General features: G+C 38.1%; 1 protein-coding gene across 1 annotated transcript in view; it reads left to right on the top strand.

Moving 5' to 3' along the window:
- The window catches only part of CACNA1A (calcium voltage-gated channel subunit alpha1 A), a 269,796-nt gene that overhangs the window by 120,031 nt on the left and 129,503 nt on the right, over positions 1–20,262 (top strand). Inside the window, exons 7-13 of the mRNA XM_063292909.1 lie at positions 3,105–3,208; positions 3,556–3,671; positions 7,907–7,963; positions 11,728–11,817; positions 12,435–12,644; positions 14,412–14,524; positions 19,941–20,053. Of these exons, the coding sequence (XP_063148979.1) occupies positions 3,105–3,208; positions 3,556–3,671; positions 7,907–7,963; positions 11,728–11,817; positions 12,435–12,644; positions 14,412–14,524; positions 19,941–20,053 (803 nt within the window). The remainder of the gene's footprint in view (positions 1–3,104; positions 3,209–3,555; positions 3,672–7,906; positions 7,964–11,727; positions 11,818–12,434; positions 12,645–14,411; positions 14,525–19,940; positions 20,054–20,262) is intronic.

The following is a 20,262-nucleotide window of genomic DNA, read 5'->3' as shown; positions in this document are numbered from 1 at the left end:
GAGGGTAAACATAAAGGTGAAGTGGGGTCCAAAATAGAGCAAAATAAAAATTTAAAAGAGAGGGCTGATACTGTCAGCCCTTCAAGATAGACCAGGTCAGGGAACAGACACCATAAGAAATACTAGAATTCTAATTTATTGTTATAGGCTATCATGTCAGAATCTAGAAAGTCTGACATTCTTCTTCCCTCCCTCTTATACCAAGGAGAGTCAAGGCAGGGCAGTCTTGAGTTTCTTTCTCATGCCTTCCTGTTTTCCCAAGCTAAGTTAATGTTTTCCTAACAGTTGCCGCATGTGTTCTTCAAAACCATCTCTATACTCCTCTGTGGATACTTTCTAATCTAGCTAGCTAGGAAGTTCTTAGCCCTTCAGCTCAGACCCTAGGAAAACTGTACAGAAGGTACTTTAATCTTCCTGCCAAACCCAGCAGTAACAAATTTAAGAAACTGTGTGACAATTCTGGAACACAAGAGATAGCTGTGTAACCAAGCAGTCATGTATATAGGAAGATTTTAATGAGAAATTAACTTTTTTAACCAATGAAGCCAAATACTAGACCTAAAAGTTTTTTGGAAAGAGGAAATATAGGAAAACAAGCAAAGGTATCAGATTAAATCAATACACTATCTCTATTATTACAGAATACCTGCTTGAATAAGATCTTGGGCTTCAAAACATCTTCATGGCTAAGAATTCATTGCAGAAAAATATAGTTTAGTTTTCTGCTTGGATGTTGTGAGATAGGCCCTTGTTTCTTCTTCATCTTCTTGAACACTATCCTCATTGAAGATTGACTATTCAGTCAAATATCTCTGATGTAACATGTTTAGCCAGCAAATCAGAAAATTATTTCGCATCTCAGTCTTACTAATGACCTTGTAGTTGATTGAAAAACAGGTAATTATTTATTTTGGTCTTTGACCAGCTTAATGTATAAAATAAATAGTACACAATTGAATTCATAATTAGTTTTTACCTGTAATGCTAGGTATTAATAGCATAAAATATATTTATTATTATTTTTAAATTTGGATTATCTTCTGATGTAAACTTTTCATGGGTAAATCAGTCAAAATTGTATCTACTACTCAATATTTTCCATAAATATTTTGTGGCGTAAGCACAGGTTTTGAAATTAATCCCTACATAAATAGAAATTCCATTATTTGTCAAGATTTTAATGACATCAAATAATAACTCTCAAGTTATTATTGAGCCTAAGGAGGAGCTGATTTCTGAAGTTCCTTATTCAACTGGTGATTTTGTCTTATTAAGACTAAAAGGCTCCAATTTATTTGAAAAAACTTTGCCATATACCTTCAATAAAAGAGGAAATGAAAGAGGAGATAAAAATCCAATATATATGTTTTCCCAATCCACTGGAAAATCAGGCCAAGGAATCTCCCTTAATATCACATACAGTATTTAATTGTAGTGACAGTGAAAGAGATGAAGTAAAAGTAGTGAGCTGGTCCTGTGATAAGTGTGGTAATCTCACTTTCTGCTTAAAAAAAAGAAATGCACAATTTCTGTTGTAACATAAATGTAGAAATGCACATTTCCTGTTGTAACGTAAAGGTAGTTAGTTATTTTTGTTTCCATCTTTTGAATATTCCTGAAATGTAATTGCCCAGTAGGCAAAGGTAAAGGTTTCCCTTGACATGAAGTCCAGTCGTGTCCGACTCTAGGGGGCAGTGCTCATCTCCGTTTCAAAGCTGAAGAGCCGGCGTTTGTCCGTAGACACTTCCGTGGTCATGTGGCCGGCATGACTGAACGGAACGCCGTTACCTGCCCGCTGAAGCGGTACCTATTAATCTACTCACATTGGCTTGTTTTCGAACTGCTAGGTTGGCAGGAGAATTGCCCAGTAGTCTAATGGAAATACTGTAGAGTAATAGGCTCAGCAGCCAATATTCTTGAACTTTTTTTTCTTGAAACATAAACTGAAGTATAGTAAATCAAATTATTGATTTATCTGGACTAGGAATGGTTATTCAGGTATAAATCTTTTCCATTCCTGCAATATGAGACTCTTCTAATGGAGACAATGGGATCTTTCGTGTGCAGTGTATATATATATTGATGTACCCGCTGAGCTTTTTGACATTCCTCTCATCCATCAACAGTGGTAGAATATATGCTTTATGTTTAAAGTGCAGCTTTAATTCCTAGCACCTCTAAACAGGTGACAGGACTGAGAAATACTTAAGAGCTGAGAAATACTGAAGTGTCGCATCTATGTGAGTCTTATGTGTTAGGCTTACAGATACAGATAAGAGTGAACAGAGTCTGAAGATATGTCAAGTCTGATCAATTTATGAGTGCTTAGGAGAAGCTTCCAGTTTATTTAATGAGTTTTGGGGCTGTATCATCCAAACTTTTGTAATAGTAAATCAGTCAATTCTCTCAAATTATTAAGCTGTACTGTCATTTCTGGCTATCTTGTATCTCCGTGTCCATATTCTGAGATAAAACTGGCACAAAGTGGTTGGTCTAGTAATCTCTTCCATCTTCTGACTCATTATTATGAGATAGTAAATAGTACCTGCTTTATTTGACCATTTTCCCAATATTCCTTTCAAATTGTTCACAGGGATATTTTTCTTACAGCTTATATTAAACTATAGCTTCCTGCTGGCTATTCACATATCTATGCAGATACCCAATCAAGTGCACTGTGCTAGGTGGCTGATAAGAGAACCTGAGATTAGGGATTAATTTATTTTCCCGTAACAAAACATTCCCACAGGAGAAGGAAGGGCTGTTAGGTTGGTATCAGGGAGCAGGGAAGAACTGTGGAAGAGAACTAGAATGGAGGTGTGTGTCACAGCTGGAAAACTAAAATGAATCTAGACAGTGTTGCACTGTTGTAAATTTGTAGCTGGATATTGCTAGGGAAACTAACTGGTTGGTTGATGGGTATCTGACAAGTTCTCAGGTTTGTAATTTGTTCATGCCTGTGGTGATAGGCTGACTTGCTGTAACACCAGCCCACAGCCTGTTCCTAACCTTTTAAATTTACCCTGAATGGGTTAATGATTTTGATGAAAAAATATACTCCATGACTTTAGTATCCAATGACTTCACCCTCTCTTTTCCTCCAGAGCAACGATGCCTCAGGGAGTGCTTGGAACTGGCTGTACTTCATCCCTCTCATCATCATTGGATCCTTTTTTATGCTCAACCTTGTGCTGGGGGTGCTTTCTGGGTACGTAAGTAGCACATCTGCCAAAGAGAAAATTACCCAACTCACCTCGCAGGGTTGTTGTTGTGGGGAAAATAGGAGGAGGAAGGAGTATTAGGTATGTTTGCCACCTTGAGTTATTTATAAAAAATAATAAAGGCAGGATAGAAAATAAAATAAATAAAATAAAAGTGCTTATGGTAGTTTTTTTTCAACCCTGTAAAAAAGAAAATACAGTTTACTGGCAACTGGAAACCCAAAATCCTGGGTTCTTTCTGCCTATGTATTTATTGTGTGATCTCACCTGCCTTCTTGTGAACCAAGCAATGTAGCAGAGAACGTTCAGCATGCTGTCCCATCTCTGACTACAGGGAGTTTGCCAAAGAAAGGGAGCGGGTAGAGAACCGGCGTGCATTTCTGAAGCTGAGAAGACAGCAGCAGATTGAACGGGAACTCAATGGCTATATGGAGTGGATCTCTAAAGCAGGCAAGTCCTATGGATCTTCATCTATTCTTTGTTTGCCTAGTTTATATATATTTTTTATTTAGTAAGCTGAATTTAAAGATTATGTAAAATGTTATTGTATTGTAACCATACTTTTATACTGACTTTTTAGCTAAAATCCACCAAAGCAGATGCAAAGCAAATCTAAAATAAAGCAAACAAAAAACTCACAAAGAAATCCTAAGCACATCTATTAAACACATTGGAACAATAAACTATGAAACAAAAGACCAATTACCCTCTAAGTTGTGTGTCTCAGCCTGTTTACATTCTGTAGCTTTCTTTCATTTTTTTTAACAGAAACTTTATTAAATTTCAAAGTACAAGTAAAACACATAAGATGAAAAGAGATTGAAGAAAGAAGAAACGAAAAAAGAACTAACTTAAAAGTGCAGAAATGAAAAGGAAGAGACCTAGAAAAAAGAGTGACTTCTGATCACCTTCAGTACAGATAAAAACATAAAAATACATTAACCTCTTACTCTATTTTTAACTATAGGATGCATTATTTCTATATTTTTACATAGTCCTAATTATCAAATCCCAAAATCAAAACATTTTTTTCAGTTTCAAGCAAAAAGTCCAAATATGGTTTCCAAGTAGAAACAAAATTAGGCAAATTATTTTCTTTAATTAATGTCGTCAGTTTCGCCATCCCTGCCAATTCCATTAATTTCACCATTCATTCTTCCACAGTAGGGATTTGTAAATCCTTCCACCTTTGTGCATACAGAAGTCTTGCTGCTGTTATCATAGATAAAAGCAAAGTCCCAAATTTTCTTTCAAACTATTTATCCATCAAGCCTAAAAGAAAAACTTTTGGCTTCAGTTGTACATTCACCTTAAGAATCCTTTGAATTACTGTAAGGTACATATCTGGTCCCAACAGTTCTTAGCTTTCGTACAGGTCCACCAATGATGGTAAAACCATCATGGTTCTCACCTTGAGAACATTTCCAACATGTATTTGACCTTCCTCTATACAGTATATATTCAATAATTTATCAGGAGTTAAGTACTAACAATACATCAGCTTATAAAAATTCTCTTTCAAATTATAATTCAGTGTGAATTTCAAGACTTTACTCCACATATTTTCCCATTGATCTAGCATGATATTGTATCAAAATTCTTTGTCCAATTAATCATACAGTCTTTAACTGTGTTCTGTATTCATTTTCAATAAGAGTTTATACATCTTAGCAATAACATGCTCATCATTAGTACACAAATCCAATCAAACTGTTTTCTCATTTACAAAATTATAAATCTTCTTATCCAAATCAAATCTTTCTGTCAGTTGTACATAAGTAAACAAATGGTAAGTGTAACTTTCCATTTCCAATTCTTCTCTTGTTTTTAGTTTGGGTTTTCCTTCAACAAAAGTCAATAATTTAGCGTAGGTCAACCATGTTGGTTTCACTATCATCTCTCTTCTAAAAAAGGCTTCTTGGGGTGATAACCATAGAGGAACTTTAGGAGACAATCTTGCTTTATATCTATTCCAAACTCTCAGTATGGCATATCCAATAAACATATTTTTTAAATTTATATTAACTGTAACTTTCTCATACCACAAATACCCGTGTCACCCAAATCTCAAATCATGATCTTCCAGCTCCAATAATTTCTTGTTTCTCAAAGTCACCCAATCTTTCATCCATACCAAACAGCAAGCCTCAAAATATAGTTTCAAGTCAGGAAGTCCTAACCCCCCTCTTTCTTTAGCATCTTGCAACAATTTGTATTTAATTCTTGGTTTTTTCCTTGCCATATAAATTTAGAAATGTCTTTTTGCCATTGCTTAAATGGTACATCAGTTGTCAAAACTGGTATTGTCTGAATAAAAACAACCTGGGTATTCTGTAGTTTTCTTTTGATGATTTAAACTCAGTACAAAAAGTGCCCCAGGGTTCTGTCCTGAGCTTGGTGTAATTCAACACTTCCATACTTTTTTTGCAGAACAAAGAATACTCATCAGATTTGTAGATGATATGAGGATGTTCTGCATTAGAAGCCAGGATTCAGAAATTCAGCCAAATCAAAACAAATTACAGCAGAGATAAATGTAATTCTCTATTTAATAAGTAGGGAAGGCCAGACTCACAGATTTGAGATAGGTATACTGTAGTACACACAGAAAGGTACCAGGAGGGCTTGACAATTTTATTAAGTAAATTACTAGTTAAGTAGGAATCAGTAGTGCAATATCAGCTAAGAAAGTAAGAAATCTGTCCAGCATTTTATTCCCACAGTGAATGATGAGATCCCCAGGACAATGGTAACTTTATGTTCCCCAGCAAGTGGAACCAGTTCTCTGAATTTTCAGTCACATGGTTTCCCTGGATGACCTCAAGTTCTAGTATTCTGAAAAAGTGGTGGTGAGGGGGGACCCTTTCTATCCATAGTCAGTGTTCTATGTTTAATTTTTTTTCCTCTATTATGTTTCTATTTATGTTTTGCTTTTTTTACCTTTTTGCTTCTAAGCTAAAAAGTTCAGACTTTGTAACTTTTAATTAGAGAAAAGTTCTTCAGTGTCTTGATCATTTGGGGTGCTCTTTTCTAACTTTATTCTTAAAAGTACAAAGTACATGTCACATGACATCCATTTTATAGTTAGATACAGTCTGCCACTCAGCCTGGAATAAGGTCACAACTATTCTGAAACCAAGGCATAATTTAGATTAACCCACTTTAGTGTCTCATAGTGTCTCCTGATACCTGAGTTGTGATGGCAGGGGGTAGGGTGAGTAACAATGGTAAGCTGCACCTTTTAGAAGTAAATTCACTTCTGTAGCATTATCTCCACTACTCTGGCTTGTTTTTCACCCTCCATCCCTCTCCTCCTGATGTATAGGAGATTTTGTTTAGACACAAAAGGACTGCCAGCAGTTGGAGATGGGCAGCATATTTTTCCTTAATCATAGAAGTTATAAGTATGTCTTATTCAAAGATCACTGCTATATGAGATACAAACCTAAAGCTGAGATTCAAATTGATGAGACGTTAACATTTCTAGTTAGTTTTGTAGAGGTTTTTAAGTAGAAGCTTGCTGGCCACCCACTGGGCTGCTGAGGCAGGGGATTCCTGACTTGATATCAAAAGATTTGATATTGGTGACCTTCCTGAAATACCATAATCCTTCTTTTATTCCTTAGTGTATAGAGACTCAGTTGTGTATTTAGCTGGGTTCTGAACTGGAATAGAAAGTTTATCAAAAAGTGTTTCATACCAAATATTGCCACTCCCACTTGGAAAGCTGTGGTATATTTCTTTATTTCATGGGTGAGGCTTTTCTCATAGTAAAGCCCTGGTTTTATTTTTATTTTTTAATGTGCTACCCTTTATCCACAAAATAGGCTTCCAAGACAATGCACAAAAGTAAGATTATACAACAACAGAACACACTGATTTATTTATTTAGGCTTATATGCTGTTCCAGTCAAGCTTATTCTGGGCAGCTTAAATATTTTCCATTGCAGTAATTGTGTTAAACACAGAACAGTTAATTAACGTTTAACAACTGAACAAATGTTTGGGATTTTTTTGTTCTGAAAAATTGCTTAGTTTTTAATTTGTGAAACGTTATGTTCATTTTATAAGAATAAAACAATGATACATTCAGTACAAATATTTTGGCACAGAAATACCTCACTGAGAAGATACTTTAATTTTCCTGTGTTACCTCTACAGCTTTGATTATCACCACAAGGGCGAGTCTAGACCTTTCCTTCATTTTTAAAAAAATTACTTCTATGTGGCTGCTAATTACATCATAGATGTTACTGATCTAAATACTTTTGCCAAGCTATTATTCCCAAGGGGTTAAAGCCAAACACTAACAAACAAAAATTTATGCATCTATGTGTTCCTCTCTCCATCCCATATCTTCATATTTTCATGATTGATGTAAAAATGTCACAATGATACTGTCTGAACCAAAGATATTTTTTGGAACATAGCCATGAATACATGAAAACACCCATAAGGCGAGATCAATAAGCTACATTTCTTTTCATCAGGCTCTTACCTAGCTAAGGCTATTTTGTCCAGCTACCTTCCCTTTGAAATGGATAACTGCAGGAAGCTTCTTGCCAAAATACATCATCCATAGCTAACCTTCTCTTGTTTTGGCAATTTGGCATCTTTCCACATTTGGCACATTGCCCTTTCCTGGTTTAATGTATTCTCAGCTTAATTCCAGTCTTTTCCTATAGAAGAAGTGATCCTGGCAGAAGATGACATAGAAGGAGAGCCTCGTCATCCCTTCGATGGTAAGCCGTCATATTCCACAAAATGTTGTGTGAGAGGTTTCTGAGATAGCAAAGTCACAATCTTATTTGTATGTCAGCCTAATTTACATTAACAAAATTTGTGTAAGAATAGAGGTACAGGTAGTCCTCGTTTAATGACCACTTGTTCAGTGACCGTTTGAAGTTGCAACAGCACTGAATAAGAAAACTTACGGTCAGTCCTTGTAGTCGCAGCTGTTGCAGTGTCCCCATGTTCACATGATCGTGATTCGGGCGCTTGGCAACCAGCTCACAGTTACGACAGTCGCGGTGCCCCGCAGTCATGTATGTGATCACCATTTGCTACCTTCACTACCGGCTTCCGACAAGCAAAGTCAGTGGGGAAGCCAGCAGGAGGTCTCAAATGGCAACCATGTGATGTCGTGGCTAACAACCATGAGGGGTTCACTTAATGATGATTTACCTGCGTGATGTCATGTGACCACGTGGACTTACAATAGCAGGCATTCTCACCTCACTATACCTGTTCACAGCACCTTAAAGGAGCTGGATCTTATCCTGGACTCACATGGTAGCTGCACAAGTTCACAAAAATACTGATTTGATCAAGTGGAATTACAGAGGCAGCAACACAATGTGATGACACGAGGCCATACTGTTACCACATTGTTAGCTCTTCTTTAATTCAAATATGTATTTTCCTGAAATCTTGCAGCTACTACATGAACCCAGGAAACGGCACAGATCCTCTAAGAAACTGCCGATAAGTAATGCAAAGATGCTCACACCAGATCTAGAGCATCTTTGCCCACTGCAGATCTGGATACTTCACATATCTAATAAGACAGATTGCATTTAATCAATAGGTACATAGTCATGGTGGTTAACTGTGTAATAGTTAATAGTTATGCAAAATCAAGGCTCCTCCAAGAGGGGTACAAAGCCAATCTGCATCCCAAAGATTGATTGTAGCCCTTGCTGTGGTAAGTGTGTTCATAGGAGCTTCAGGGACGTACTTACTCTATTAGCAAGTGAATCAGTGCAAGCACTTACTCATTGGAAATTAGTTCTCACTGTCAATAAGACCTTTCCTCACTTGCGTCTAATTGTGGCACAAACGTACTTTGGCAGCTTCTTTTTTTCTGCAGTGTCCTTATGCCATTACTTTCATCTGATCCCCAGCCTTGAGTCATCCTTAACTGTACCAGTGTTAAAGTGGCATTTTATTCTGACATAGGTTTTGTCATAGGTACCAAGTGACATGCTTCACTGACTATTCTATTGGTGGCATGGGCAGTTGACCACTAGGGTATGAAGTAAGCTCAGCACTTATGGGCCATTCTAGGCTGGTGTGGCATGTCCCCTCCCCTCTGGTCCCTGCATGCTATATTCTATAGCCATTTTGCTTTGGCAGTGGGACAGTCCCGTTCTTTTGAACCAATATCTTCCCACTGTTGCCAACTCTGAACAGCAGCCTATCAGCAGTGCCAGTGTGGGGATAGGCTGCCTGGTGAAGCAGGAGAGAATGAGCTGGCTGTTTCTACGCTGCTTCATGGTACAACTCTTCCCTTGCCTGTCAGCTATTGTTTGGGCTCCTTTTGAAAAGTTTTAGTGTTCTTCTGGAAGAGGGCTAAACTCTTGTCCTAAAGGAGCCCAATTATCTGCAGATATCAGTTGATAAACAAGCTTCTTTGAACACACCCATGCAAAAGACTTGTGCAAAACCGGAGTGAATTTTGAGAGATAAAGTAACCTACTGGTATAGCCTTTCATAAAAATTAATCCCCACCCTAGCCCTAGTCCACACGTAAAGTGATTGGTAGATTGTTTTCACAGGAAGGGAAGAGGGGAAAGCCAGGATAACCACCACTCCCTAACCCTATGCAAAAGTAATAAAGACAATATAATTTGCCTGCATTGTCCCTGTGGCAGGCCAGGGATTGCTAATGGGACAAGACATTGGTCAGTATAGTTTCTTGCCAGTTCAAAGACTGGAGAATAGCACTAAATCAGCAGTGAGGAAGAGACCTAGAACAAATTTCCACTTTTCCTACAAGCCAGCAGAGCAGCATCTTTATGGAAATGCAGTTTTAGGGAGACACAGCTTTACCTGCCCATCATTTCTGCATTTCAAAGCACTTGCAAATCCTTTTCATCTCACAGACCTCTAGATGCACACTTGTCCACAAAGAGGCCCATCTGGAATGGGAAGGAAGGAAAAACTACCTTTGTTTAGGAAGAGGGCAGTTTAGAATGTGAAAAAAGGAGTGCAAAGAAAAAGCATTTACCCTCTCTTTAAATCACTCCCTGTCAAAGCTGTTTTTCCTATCATCAAAGATCTTTAAGGTTTTAAAAGAACAGGTTTATCTGTAATATCTTGCAAATGATCTTAGGCTAGTTGCTGTAAGACCACACTGGATATTGAAAGAACAAGTAGAAGTTTTGCTTCCACTTTCTCCCAGCTCAGGGGAATGTGACTTACATGATGATGATGATAATGATGATGATGATTTATTTATGAATTAATGAAGAAAGGAAGAAAGGAACCACTTCAGTGGCAAGTACTTTAGAAGCTGTACAGGACCAATGAGAACATAGCCAATGCAACATGCAATAAATGCACTAAAACCAGAGCCGAATTTATATAACAATAGCAGCAGCAGCAACAACATGTATGCCTGGTACCTACTAACCATAGCAATCAAATTCCAAAAGCCTTCCAGAACAGCCAAGTTTTTACAAGTTTCCAGAAGGCCATGAGAGTAGAAGCCACTCTTGCCTTGAGGAGCAAGCTGTTCTAGAGGCTAGGAACTGTCACAAAGATTGCCTGTTTTCAAGCCTCCTCCCTTCATGTAACTTGGTGGATGGTGACTTTCAACAGGCATTCTCTGTTCACTCAGACTGCCTAAGGTAGGCAGTCTCATAGATATCCCGGTCCTGAACTATGTAGGACTTTATAGCTAATAACCAGCACCTTGAATTGCACTCAGAAAACACAGAGGTGTCACTTGACAGTAACAAGATTGTCCAGTAAGCACATGGACTGCTGTATTTTGCACCTTTCTGGAGTTTCTGGAAGATCTCCAAAGACAACGACATGTAGAGTACATCCAGGTGGGAGGTGACAAGGGTTTGAGTGACCATCTTCAGTGTCTCCTGTGCTCGGTGAGGCTGTAACTGGTACACCAGCTAAAGCTGGAGGAAGGCCCTTCTGGCCACACTTAACAGAAGGAGCGAGTTCAGGAGGACCCCCAAATTGCAAGCCTGCTCTCCATAAGAGAACATTACTCCACTAAGAGCCAAAGTTAATATAACCTCAGAATTAACAGACTTCTGAATGGATAACCACTTCTTGTTTAGACTGAGTCTGAGCTTGTTATTTCTCACCCAAATCTTATCAGCCTCCAGACACCAGCACTTCTGCTTCAAGGCCTAGGGCAGAGATATAAAACTGGGTATAATCAGCATATTGATGATACTTCATCCCAAACCAATGGATGACCTTTCCTAGCAGCTCATTAGGTGTTAAATAGGATGGGGGAAAAGACCAAGATGTTTGTCTTAATCAACAGGTAATATGTTGGGCTATAACTCTTATTTATACCTAATCCAGGATTCCAGTGCCTAGGTTGGCTGGAGCATAATGAGAGTTGTAATCCGTTTGGAAGATATATTGGGGAAAGTAGCATTATGCTAAAGGATTTTTTAAAAAAAAATCTAGTGAGTCTGATAAAGGGACCTTGAGGATAATGTCCATTTTTCTTGCCATGTTCCTATTGTTGGAGCTCTTCGGAGGGCCACCATCAAGAAAAGCAAAACAGACTTGCTGAATCCAGAGGAAGCAGATGACCCACTGGCTGACATCTCTTCAGTAGGTAGGTTAGTCAAAGAGAGGAAGGAGGCACAATAGTCTTCAACCTTTTCAAATCTGGAAAACCTGTTCAGATTTGGTATCCACATTTTATCCTAACATGCATTTGGGAATCCATTTATTTTTAATTATGTATTTGTATAGTGTTAATGTAATTGCTGTAACTCAGTTTTGCTCAGCTATGGCTGAGGAATATGTCCTGACTTACCATTTGAAAATCAGTGTGTTAGGGGACCAATTATTGTGCTCGCTGGTATTCTTGCTCAGAAGGGGAATAGGAAGGGGCTGACTAAATAATGCCAACATGCAATGTCAGCCTTGCAGATCCACACACCAGCAAGTATGCTAGAACTTGCTCTTCCGGAATGGTAAATGCTAGAACACTTAGAACTGATCACCTATTCTTCTATCACCTTGCTTCTTGTACATGATGTATTACAAAGCAGTTGTGTTTAGAAAGAGTTCCCAGTTATCTGTTTTAAAATCACAGAAGACAAAGCAGGTTCACAACTATCCATCTCGACCATACCAAATAAAACAAGTTATTAAATTCCACCCCACAAGAAGGTTATCTCAAGTAAGTGGTTCCTCTTTGCTCCTAACTTTATTTCTTCCTGGCAGGTTCACCTTTTGCTCGAGCCAGCATCAAAAGTGTCACGCTGGAAAATGCTACTTTCTTTCACAAAAAAGAGCGGAGGTTGCGTTTCTATATCCGTCGTATTGTCAAAACTCAGGCCTTTTACTGGACAGTCCTCAGTCTGGTAGCTCTCAACACTTTGTGTGTTGCTATAGTACATTACAACCAGCCAGATTGGCTATCTGACTTCCTCTGTAAGTAGCAGAGCTGTGTACCTCTTTATGCAATGGATTCATTAGTGGGGAGGGAGGCTGGCAGTAATTTAGCCTTTGTCATTTTTGCTTAATAGAAATCAGGATAGTATTTTCATTTGATAAGACAGTAATAATGGACTCTTCCCTACATTACATTTATATGATTAACTGAGATTTATCTTTAAAAGTAGCCACAATTAAACCTTGGGAATAAGTGGATTTATACAGAACGTATAGGATAGATTACAGGGGTTGAGATTAGGGTTTTTAATTTAGGTACTATGCCCTCTAGAAAGGGAAAAAAGATAATCTACAGGCTGGAGTTGTTTGATTTGTCGTTGCCTCTTCTAAAACAGGTCAGGAATCACTAGTAGTAGGTCCATCAAATTACAATTCCAAGAATTCTTTGCAGGAAGCCATAGCATTAAACCAATCCATAAACTATAACAATGATATCGACTTATAATAGAGATGGATCATTGTCGAGCTACTGAATGGAATTTATTCTGGTTCCCATTGTGATTGAGAACTCTGCTCATGGGATCCTGTAGTGGAAAACATCACCGCCACAAAAAAACAAACACACTGAATTGCATGTTGTTTTCTAAATTAGTTTTCAGACCCGATTCCTGACATTCCATTATAACATGACTGTAATACCGGCTAAACAAGGTAGATTAGCTGGTATTCCAGTTAGACGCTCCTTCCACGTAACTGTACTAGTTGATGCCTTTAATTAAAAGCCTCTTCCATGGAACTTCTACTCCCTTTATTTCTGTGTGTTTAGAGAGGCTGAAGAAGTCCCCATTTCCCAAGCAGAAATTCAGTACTGACTTTCTCGAAGTATGACATCTTCTCTTGAAAAAAGGGAAAGGAAAGGAACTCATTATTAAATAAAAAGGACTAAGGGGCAGTTCATCAATAACAGTCTAACTACTTTTCTTTTGGGAGAAATAAAATGGACTGGAACTGCAAGGAGGAAATGTTGAATTAAAGTTCTGAGAACTTACTTGTATGTCAGTATCTCAGATGGATCTTGGCCTAACTGAATTAGAGAGAACTTCAGTTATGATTCTGCTTCCAGCTGATCGAAAAGTAATGCACAACAGTATTAAAAGGTGGTATATGGGACTATCGCTAATTTTTTCCTTGAATAATTTTTTTGTGCAGATGTATAGTTAGGGGAGTCTCCACCTGCAAAATGGAAATTTACCATATTTCCTGAGAAGTAGGCTATAGAAATTCTGCTACATCATAGTAATTCTGGATTTCTTTTTCATACTTACGTTTTATTTACATATTACAGGTTGCTATAAGGTCACTTTTTTAAAAGCTGTTTTGTGCCTTCAACTCTATCGTGAGTTTTAATTTTTGTTCCAAGGTGGAGTCATGACATCATTCTTTCTGCGTATCAGTGCATATTTCTGAAATAAAACATAAATATAAGAAAGAAATCCGGAATTACTATAATGTAGCAAAATTATAATCTGGGAGATTTTTCACGGTGTAGAATAGCTACCTTTCTGTTCTCTGATTGACTGTTTATCTTAGACAGTCGATCTTATAGTTTACTTGCTTGAGTCTGCCAAGGTAATATGATATATTGACATGTTTCAGTTATGGAAAGCTAACAGAAGCCATTCCAGTGTAATAAGGTTGGAATTCCTGTACAGTCAAACATAAGGATTTTTTGAGAGGTAGAAGAGAGAGTTTTATGGATGGAAAAGTATAACTTTGACCTTTTTCCCTCTTCCTCCTTTGTTTCAGACTATGCAGAATTCATTTTCTTAGGGCTCTTTATGTCCGAAATGTTTATAAAAATGTATGGGCTGGGAACGCGGCCTTACTTTCATTCATCTTTCAACTGCTTTGATTGTGCTGTAAGTTTTTTCAGAATGTTAGCATTTCTGCTATTGCCTGTATTACTATATTGCAGTCTGCTGCAACTATTCTCGTAGATGATTTGGGTCTGTGCTTACAGTGAAGATACATTACCGTTATAGTCAGCTAGCACTATAATAAGAATAACTTTAGAACAGGAACTTCATTTCCATGGGAAGTCCAAACCTAACTTGCTACATGATAAAGGACCAGGAAATAAGCTTCTATCAATCCTCACAAACAAAAGACTTGCTTTATAAAAAAAAATCCAGTCGACCTGCTACTTGAACTATAGATGTTTAATTCACTCATTGATGTATCTTATGGTACTTAGTCTGACTGGGGTCAGACTGTATCATGCAGTTATGGTGTAGTTACCCTGTCGTTGGGTTTGTCCTTTCTTGAAAATACAACATGAATAGCTTAATCTTAAACTCTGCAAGCAAACTGAGTGAAAAACAAGTCTCAAAAGTTTATAGTGATTTCCAGTGTTAAAATTATAATCCTCTAACTTACGTTTTGAACTTTTCTAAATCTAATTCTGAAGAGAGCAGATCCAATGCTGCTTGCTAATACCTCCATAAACATTTGCAGTTGCAGCATATTTATCTGTTAAAGAGTTTTAGGATTAGCAGGTATTGGGTTCTGTTGGATTTTTTCTTAGTGCTCAAAAAGAATGGCTAAAATAGGTCAGCAGGAACACTGCTGTGATACATTTCAGGATGGAAAGTCTACATTCTGTTATCTAAACCCTGTCAAAAACAGGAATTCATCACTTCCATCAATCTGTCAGAAGTTGTTGAAGATATCTAAGGTTTTGTTACATTAACAAACATTCCCAGTATCAAATCCTTTATCAAAGTGTTCATTTTGCTTATGACACACCTCAGGATGCAGAGTTGTTATCTCGGTGACATTTTGATCCATTCCCTCTCCAAGAGCAATGACTTCAGAACATCCAGACCACATTGACCTGTCTACAGAGTGATAGACTCATCATGAATCAGGGCCTATCTGGCTCCCACTCACATGCTATTTTATCTGGAAGCTAAGGCTTCCACAACTGGAGAGGGACAAGATAGCAGGGGAAACAGCACAATCAAATCCCTCCCCCTTCTACATGTGTCAATCCCATATACACATATGCAGGAGTGGGGCTTGGAGCTGAAGTTTTGCCCACCATCTTGGTCCCTCCATGCTGCAGTTGCCCCTACCTGGAAGTTACCTTGGACACCAAGATATCACAGCCACTATCTCCGTCATCAAAGCATTCCCCAAACCATCAGTCTTACTTGCAATAGCTGAGTACGAATGGCCAGAGCTAATGTATGCTCCCTTTAGCTATCAATAAGGGAATGCAGAAAGTGACCTCCAGCCCCATCTTTGCCTCACCACACTATGTTAGTGGATAGGAAAAAAAAAGAGGAAGAAGAAACAGATTAGCTGCAAAAAGTACCAGTATGAAGGCACTGTGATGCTTCAGAAATATTCCAGCTGAAGGCAGAGGGAGTGCTATGGAATAAAGAAGCAGCTGTTGGTGGTAGCTGCTGCCAGTGAGAAAGCTTCCTGGTCCTACAGTTAAGTCACAAGAAAATCACTTCAGTTGCTTAAAAATAAAAGGATGAAAATAAAGGGGTGCAGTACTGCTTCAAAAGCAGCAGGAAAGCCCTCTCCTAAGCCATTTTATAGGTTCTTGTAGGGAAACTGGAATTAAACAGTCCTTAATCTGATAAAGTCTATCTCATTTTGGCAACAGTTATCTGATTGCACTTTCCCAACTTTGGGGAATGTTCTAATTCCAAAACATCACCCTGTGATCTTATCTGCATACTTACACTCTTTAGTACCTCCTCTTACTACACCAGAATCTAATAACAGAAACACATCTGAATTTGGATACTCATCTGACTCAAGAGAAACCTGTGCTAATGTAGACCCAGGAAGTTTAGACAGCAGTCTCAGAAACACTCAAACAGTTTAATAAGGGCCATCTCTTTGTCTGGGGGATGGAGCTACATATGGAAGCTGTGATAGTTTAAGAAACCTGGTCAGTAGCAGACAGTATCAACTGACTCTGGCAATTTAAGCCTTTTATATTTAATTGTCACAATTTACAACTCACGATTTTTCATCAAATTATGATATTTCTAATGGACAACCACATGATTAGGGGACATTAAAAGAAAAAGAACATATGAGGTATCTCAGAGAAGGCCAATGGATCATTTACTCCAGAATTCTGCATCAACGATCACCAGCCAGAAGCATTTAGGAAGCTTGTAAATGGATAGATGGCCAGTAGTCCTCCTGCTGTTGCTCTTTAACAGCTAGTATTTAGGGATTGTGATTCCAGAGATAGTAAAAAGCCATCAAGAGTATAACCAATGATAGTTTCATCCTTCATAAAAATTTGCCCAACTCCCTTTTAAACCATCTAAATTGGTGGCAGTTTTCACAACAGCGGATAACAATGAATTCCACTGTTAAGTATGCATTGGGTAAAGAAGACAGTTCCTTCTATGGGTCTTGAATGTCCATGCACTTAGCTTTAATAGATGACTTAGATATTAGGTGTTTTAACATTGTGTGAGAGGCAGTAACTTCAGCCCACATGTGCCCTTACTGCTTGATCCTATGTTTATGACTAAAATTAATTCCTTATTGTTGGTATAATATATTTTCCCCTCCTTCTGTCCCAGTTGCATACATTCAAAGGAGTGAAGGTGACATAATGTAGATATAACCATTTTAGAGAAAGTAACGTCTTCCTAGCATTTTCTCTTGCTTAGTTGCAGGACTCGCTTGTTTGCACTGCACTTGTCTAGTTCACGTAGCAAAACCATCAATGCATTATGCAACAAGAGGGTTGCTTTTCAGCTGGCTAGTTGCAGACCCTGATGCTGTTTAGGGCTGAGAAAAAGTAAGTGGCCCAAGGTTTCCATGGATTAGAATCCTGGGCTTTTCTGCTCCTAGTCCAGCACCTTAAGCATTATATATCACACTAATACTCATTTACATACAGCAACTGATTATAAGAAATCAGTGTTGATATCTGTGTCCTTCTGTTGTCATTTTTTAATTTGTATGAAGACTTCCATCCTGCCCTTCTAATGCATACATTGGATAATAGGGCATCACAATTTCCAGGTAGCCCAAGGAATGTATCATCTGGGCATAAAAAGCTATTGGGAAACACTGTCCAGAAAGATCACTTTCATTCTTCTTAGAGAAAGCTATTTCTGCATCCTGTGAAGATAATTTTCTGTATGGATATCTGAAAAGCAGCTATATGGCTTCAGTTCACACCTCTAAATATAACAGAATCAATGCTGCTGTTGCTTCAGCACAGTTTTTTATGAGAAGGTACTTCAAAAACTTTCTAGGGCATTAAATTTCTAATTGCTTGCACCTGCCCAGGTAGTTAAAGTTACATCCAGAGGTCAAGGAGTACTCTGTATGAATCTCTGTACAAACAGAGATTTTCTTGCCATGCATTTCTGTCCCCTGTCCTGCTTGTGGATCCCAAAGGACCTCCTTGGCAGGTAGTTCTCTTAGGGGTTCTGCCTGCATTGCACATGAAGAGCTGGCCTGTTGTCCCACTTTTTCCTCTATGGATGCTAAGTTGCTCTGCAACAGAGTGTTCCTTGACAAAGTTGGTTCACCAGTTTGGATAGTTAAGTTTTCTTTGTCAATTTCATGGATTTTAGGAGTTGTTTGCAATCCCATTATAGTCAGGAGGGTTGGACAGCTCCTTCTCCTTAGAAAGACAATACATGTTGCCTACACAATCCAGAATGAGATACTATCCAAGGTCAAGAAAGGCTGATCTGAGGAGGGCCTTTTATTTTATTAAATGAAACAAAGGAGAAAAAAATTGAAAAAAGAAGGCAAAGCAAAAAAAAAAACAGGACCATCATCATTTTATAATGATTATATCATTTTACTCTTTTTTTCCTTTTTGTGAGGATGGATGGATGGATAGACAGACACAAGACAGAGATTGGGCTCTTATCTATGTATCTAAGTGTCTAATATTTTATGCAACAGTTTCAATAAAGGATTACCATATTTCAGTGTAATTATCCATATATAATCTATGTCTATAAGCAGCTCATTCATATGTTGCAAATAATACCAGCTCTTCAATCCACTGAGAACTGATGCCTTAGATAATTTATCTTAATGATAAGAAAGCATAAGACTAGTCTCATAACAATTAGAAGGCACAGAAAATCCATTTCCATTGTCCAGCCATCAATTTCCATGTAATAAGCATATAGTTCAAAAGAATACGGGTAAAAACCTTCTCTCAAAGTCAATTACGGTCAAGGAATGCTTTTAGCAAAAGTGAGAACAGAAATTCAACATAAAGAAATTGCTATTTTCTAGGGTATAATATACATTTTAGAAAACCACAGCAGCACACCACCTTTCTCTTTCAAAGGTTATTCTGGAACATAGGGAGCTGTCTTACTCTACATCAGGCTACTGTTCTGCCAAGTGTCCAAGCAGTGACTGGGTGCCCAGACAATTGGTTCTTTTAGATCCAGAGACAATAAGCACACCAATGAATAAAGAGATTCTAAGTTTTATTATTAACTTAAGGAAACAGATTTAAACAGAAACACAGTTTAGGCAGATTAAACAGAAGCATAAAAAGCATAGCATAAAGAAAGGAAAATCATAACATACCAAGCAAGTTGATATCCAGTCTCCCTTAGGCTGTCAGGAGCCCCTTAATAAAGACAGCGGAGATACCCCAGGGTGGCTCAATTTCCACAGCACCAGTGCTCAGGTCTGTGCAGAAGCTCCCAGCAAAGATACCCCAGGGTGGCCAAGCTCCCAACTTAAGAGGCAATCCTAAGGTTTTTATCAAAGTCTGGCCCTAAAACCTGGTGACCCTGTTTCCATGGTACTGAGACCTCAGGATCTGACCTTGACTAGATAGGTCCCAGGGTCTGGAGCACCTGTTTATGACAATCCACGAGCCTGGGAAGCTATACAGATAAGCTAGTGCTTAACAAACAGAATCTTGGGGTTTTCTCTTCTCCCCCGCAAACAAAAATAAAAAACAAGCCAGTTAAACATCAGCATAACTCAAAATAAACTTTAAGCTTCTTTTTGTGTAGGAGAAAAATCAAAATATGTCACTTAAACTCCTTGAAATAACAATGGTCTTCCACATTGCCACTACAGCTACTTGGCCATCTAACCCAGGACTAGCAGCTGTGGCTGGCTGTACCATACAACTTAATTAGAATTCCCAGGGACTCCTCTCAGCTTGTGGTCTCTCAGTGAATTATGATCTCTTGCTGTACTTGTTTTCATAATCATGTCCAATTATACCTCTGCATATCTTGTATAGCTACATAATGCAAACCCCGAAACTTGTTGACTTGCCTTGGTTTTTGGCAGGTTATCATTGGGAGCATCTTTGAGGTTATTTGGGCTGCGATAAAGCCTGGTACCTCCTTTGGGATAAGCGTCTTACGAGCTCTCAGGTTACTGCGCATTTTCAAAGTCACAAAGTAAGTCGGCTTTAAGTCAATATATCAGAAACACCAGTACATGAGTTAGTCTGTGAATGTGTTTTTTAAATATAGAGTTGAAGCAAGGATGTCAGCATAGGCTAGAGTTAGTAGCAGCTCTATAGAATGGAAATAATTTGAGAATTAATATTAAATTAGCATGTTTTGCAAGAGAAAAGGCTTTATTTAGTGTATCAGTTGTTAGACTA

The sequence above is a fragment of the Candoia aspera genome, chromosome 2 (assembly GCF_035149785.1).
Source record: "Candoia aspera isolate rCanAsp1 chromosome 2, rCanAsp1.hap2, whole genome shotgun sequence".
Lineage (NCBI taxonomy): Eukaryota > Metazoa > Chordata > Lepidosauria > Squamata > Boidae > Candoia > Candoia aspera.
The sequence above is the reverse complement of the archived record's forward strand: the minus strand, read 5'-3'. Positions and strand labels throughout refer to the sequence as shown.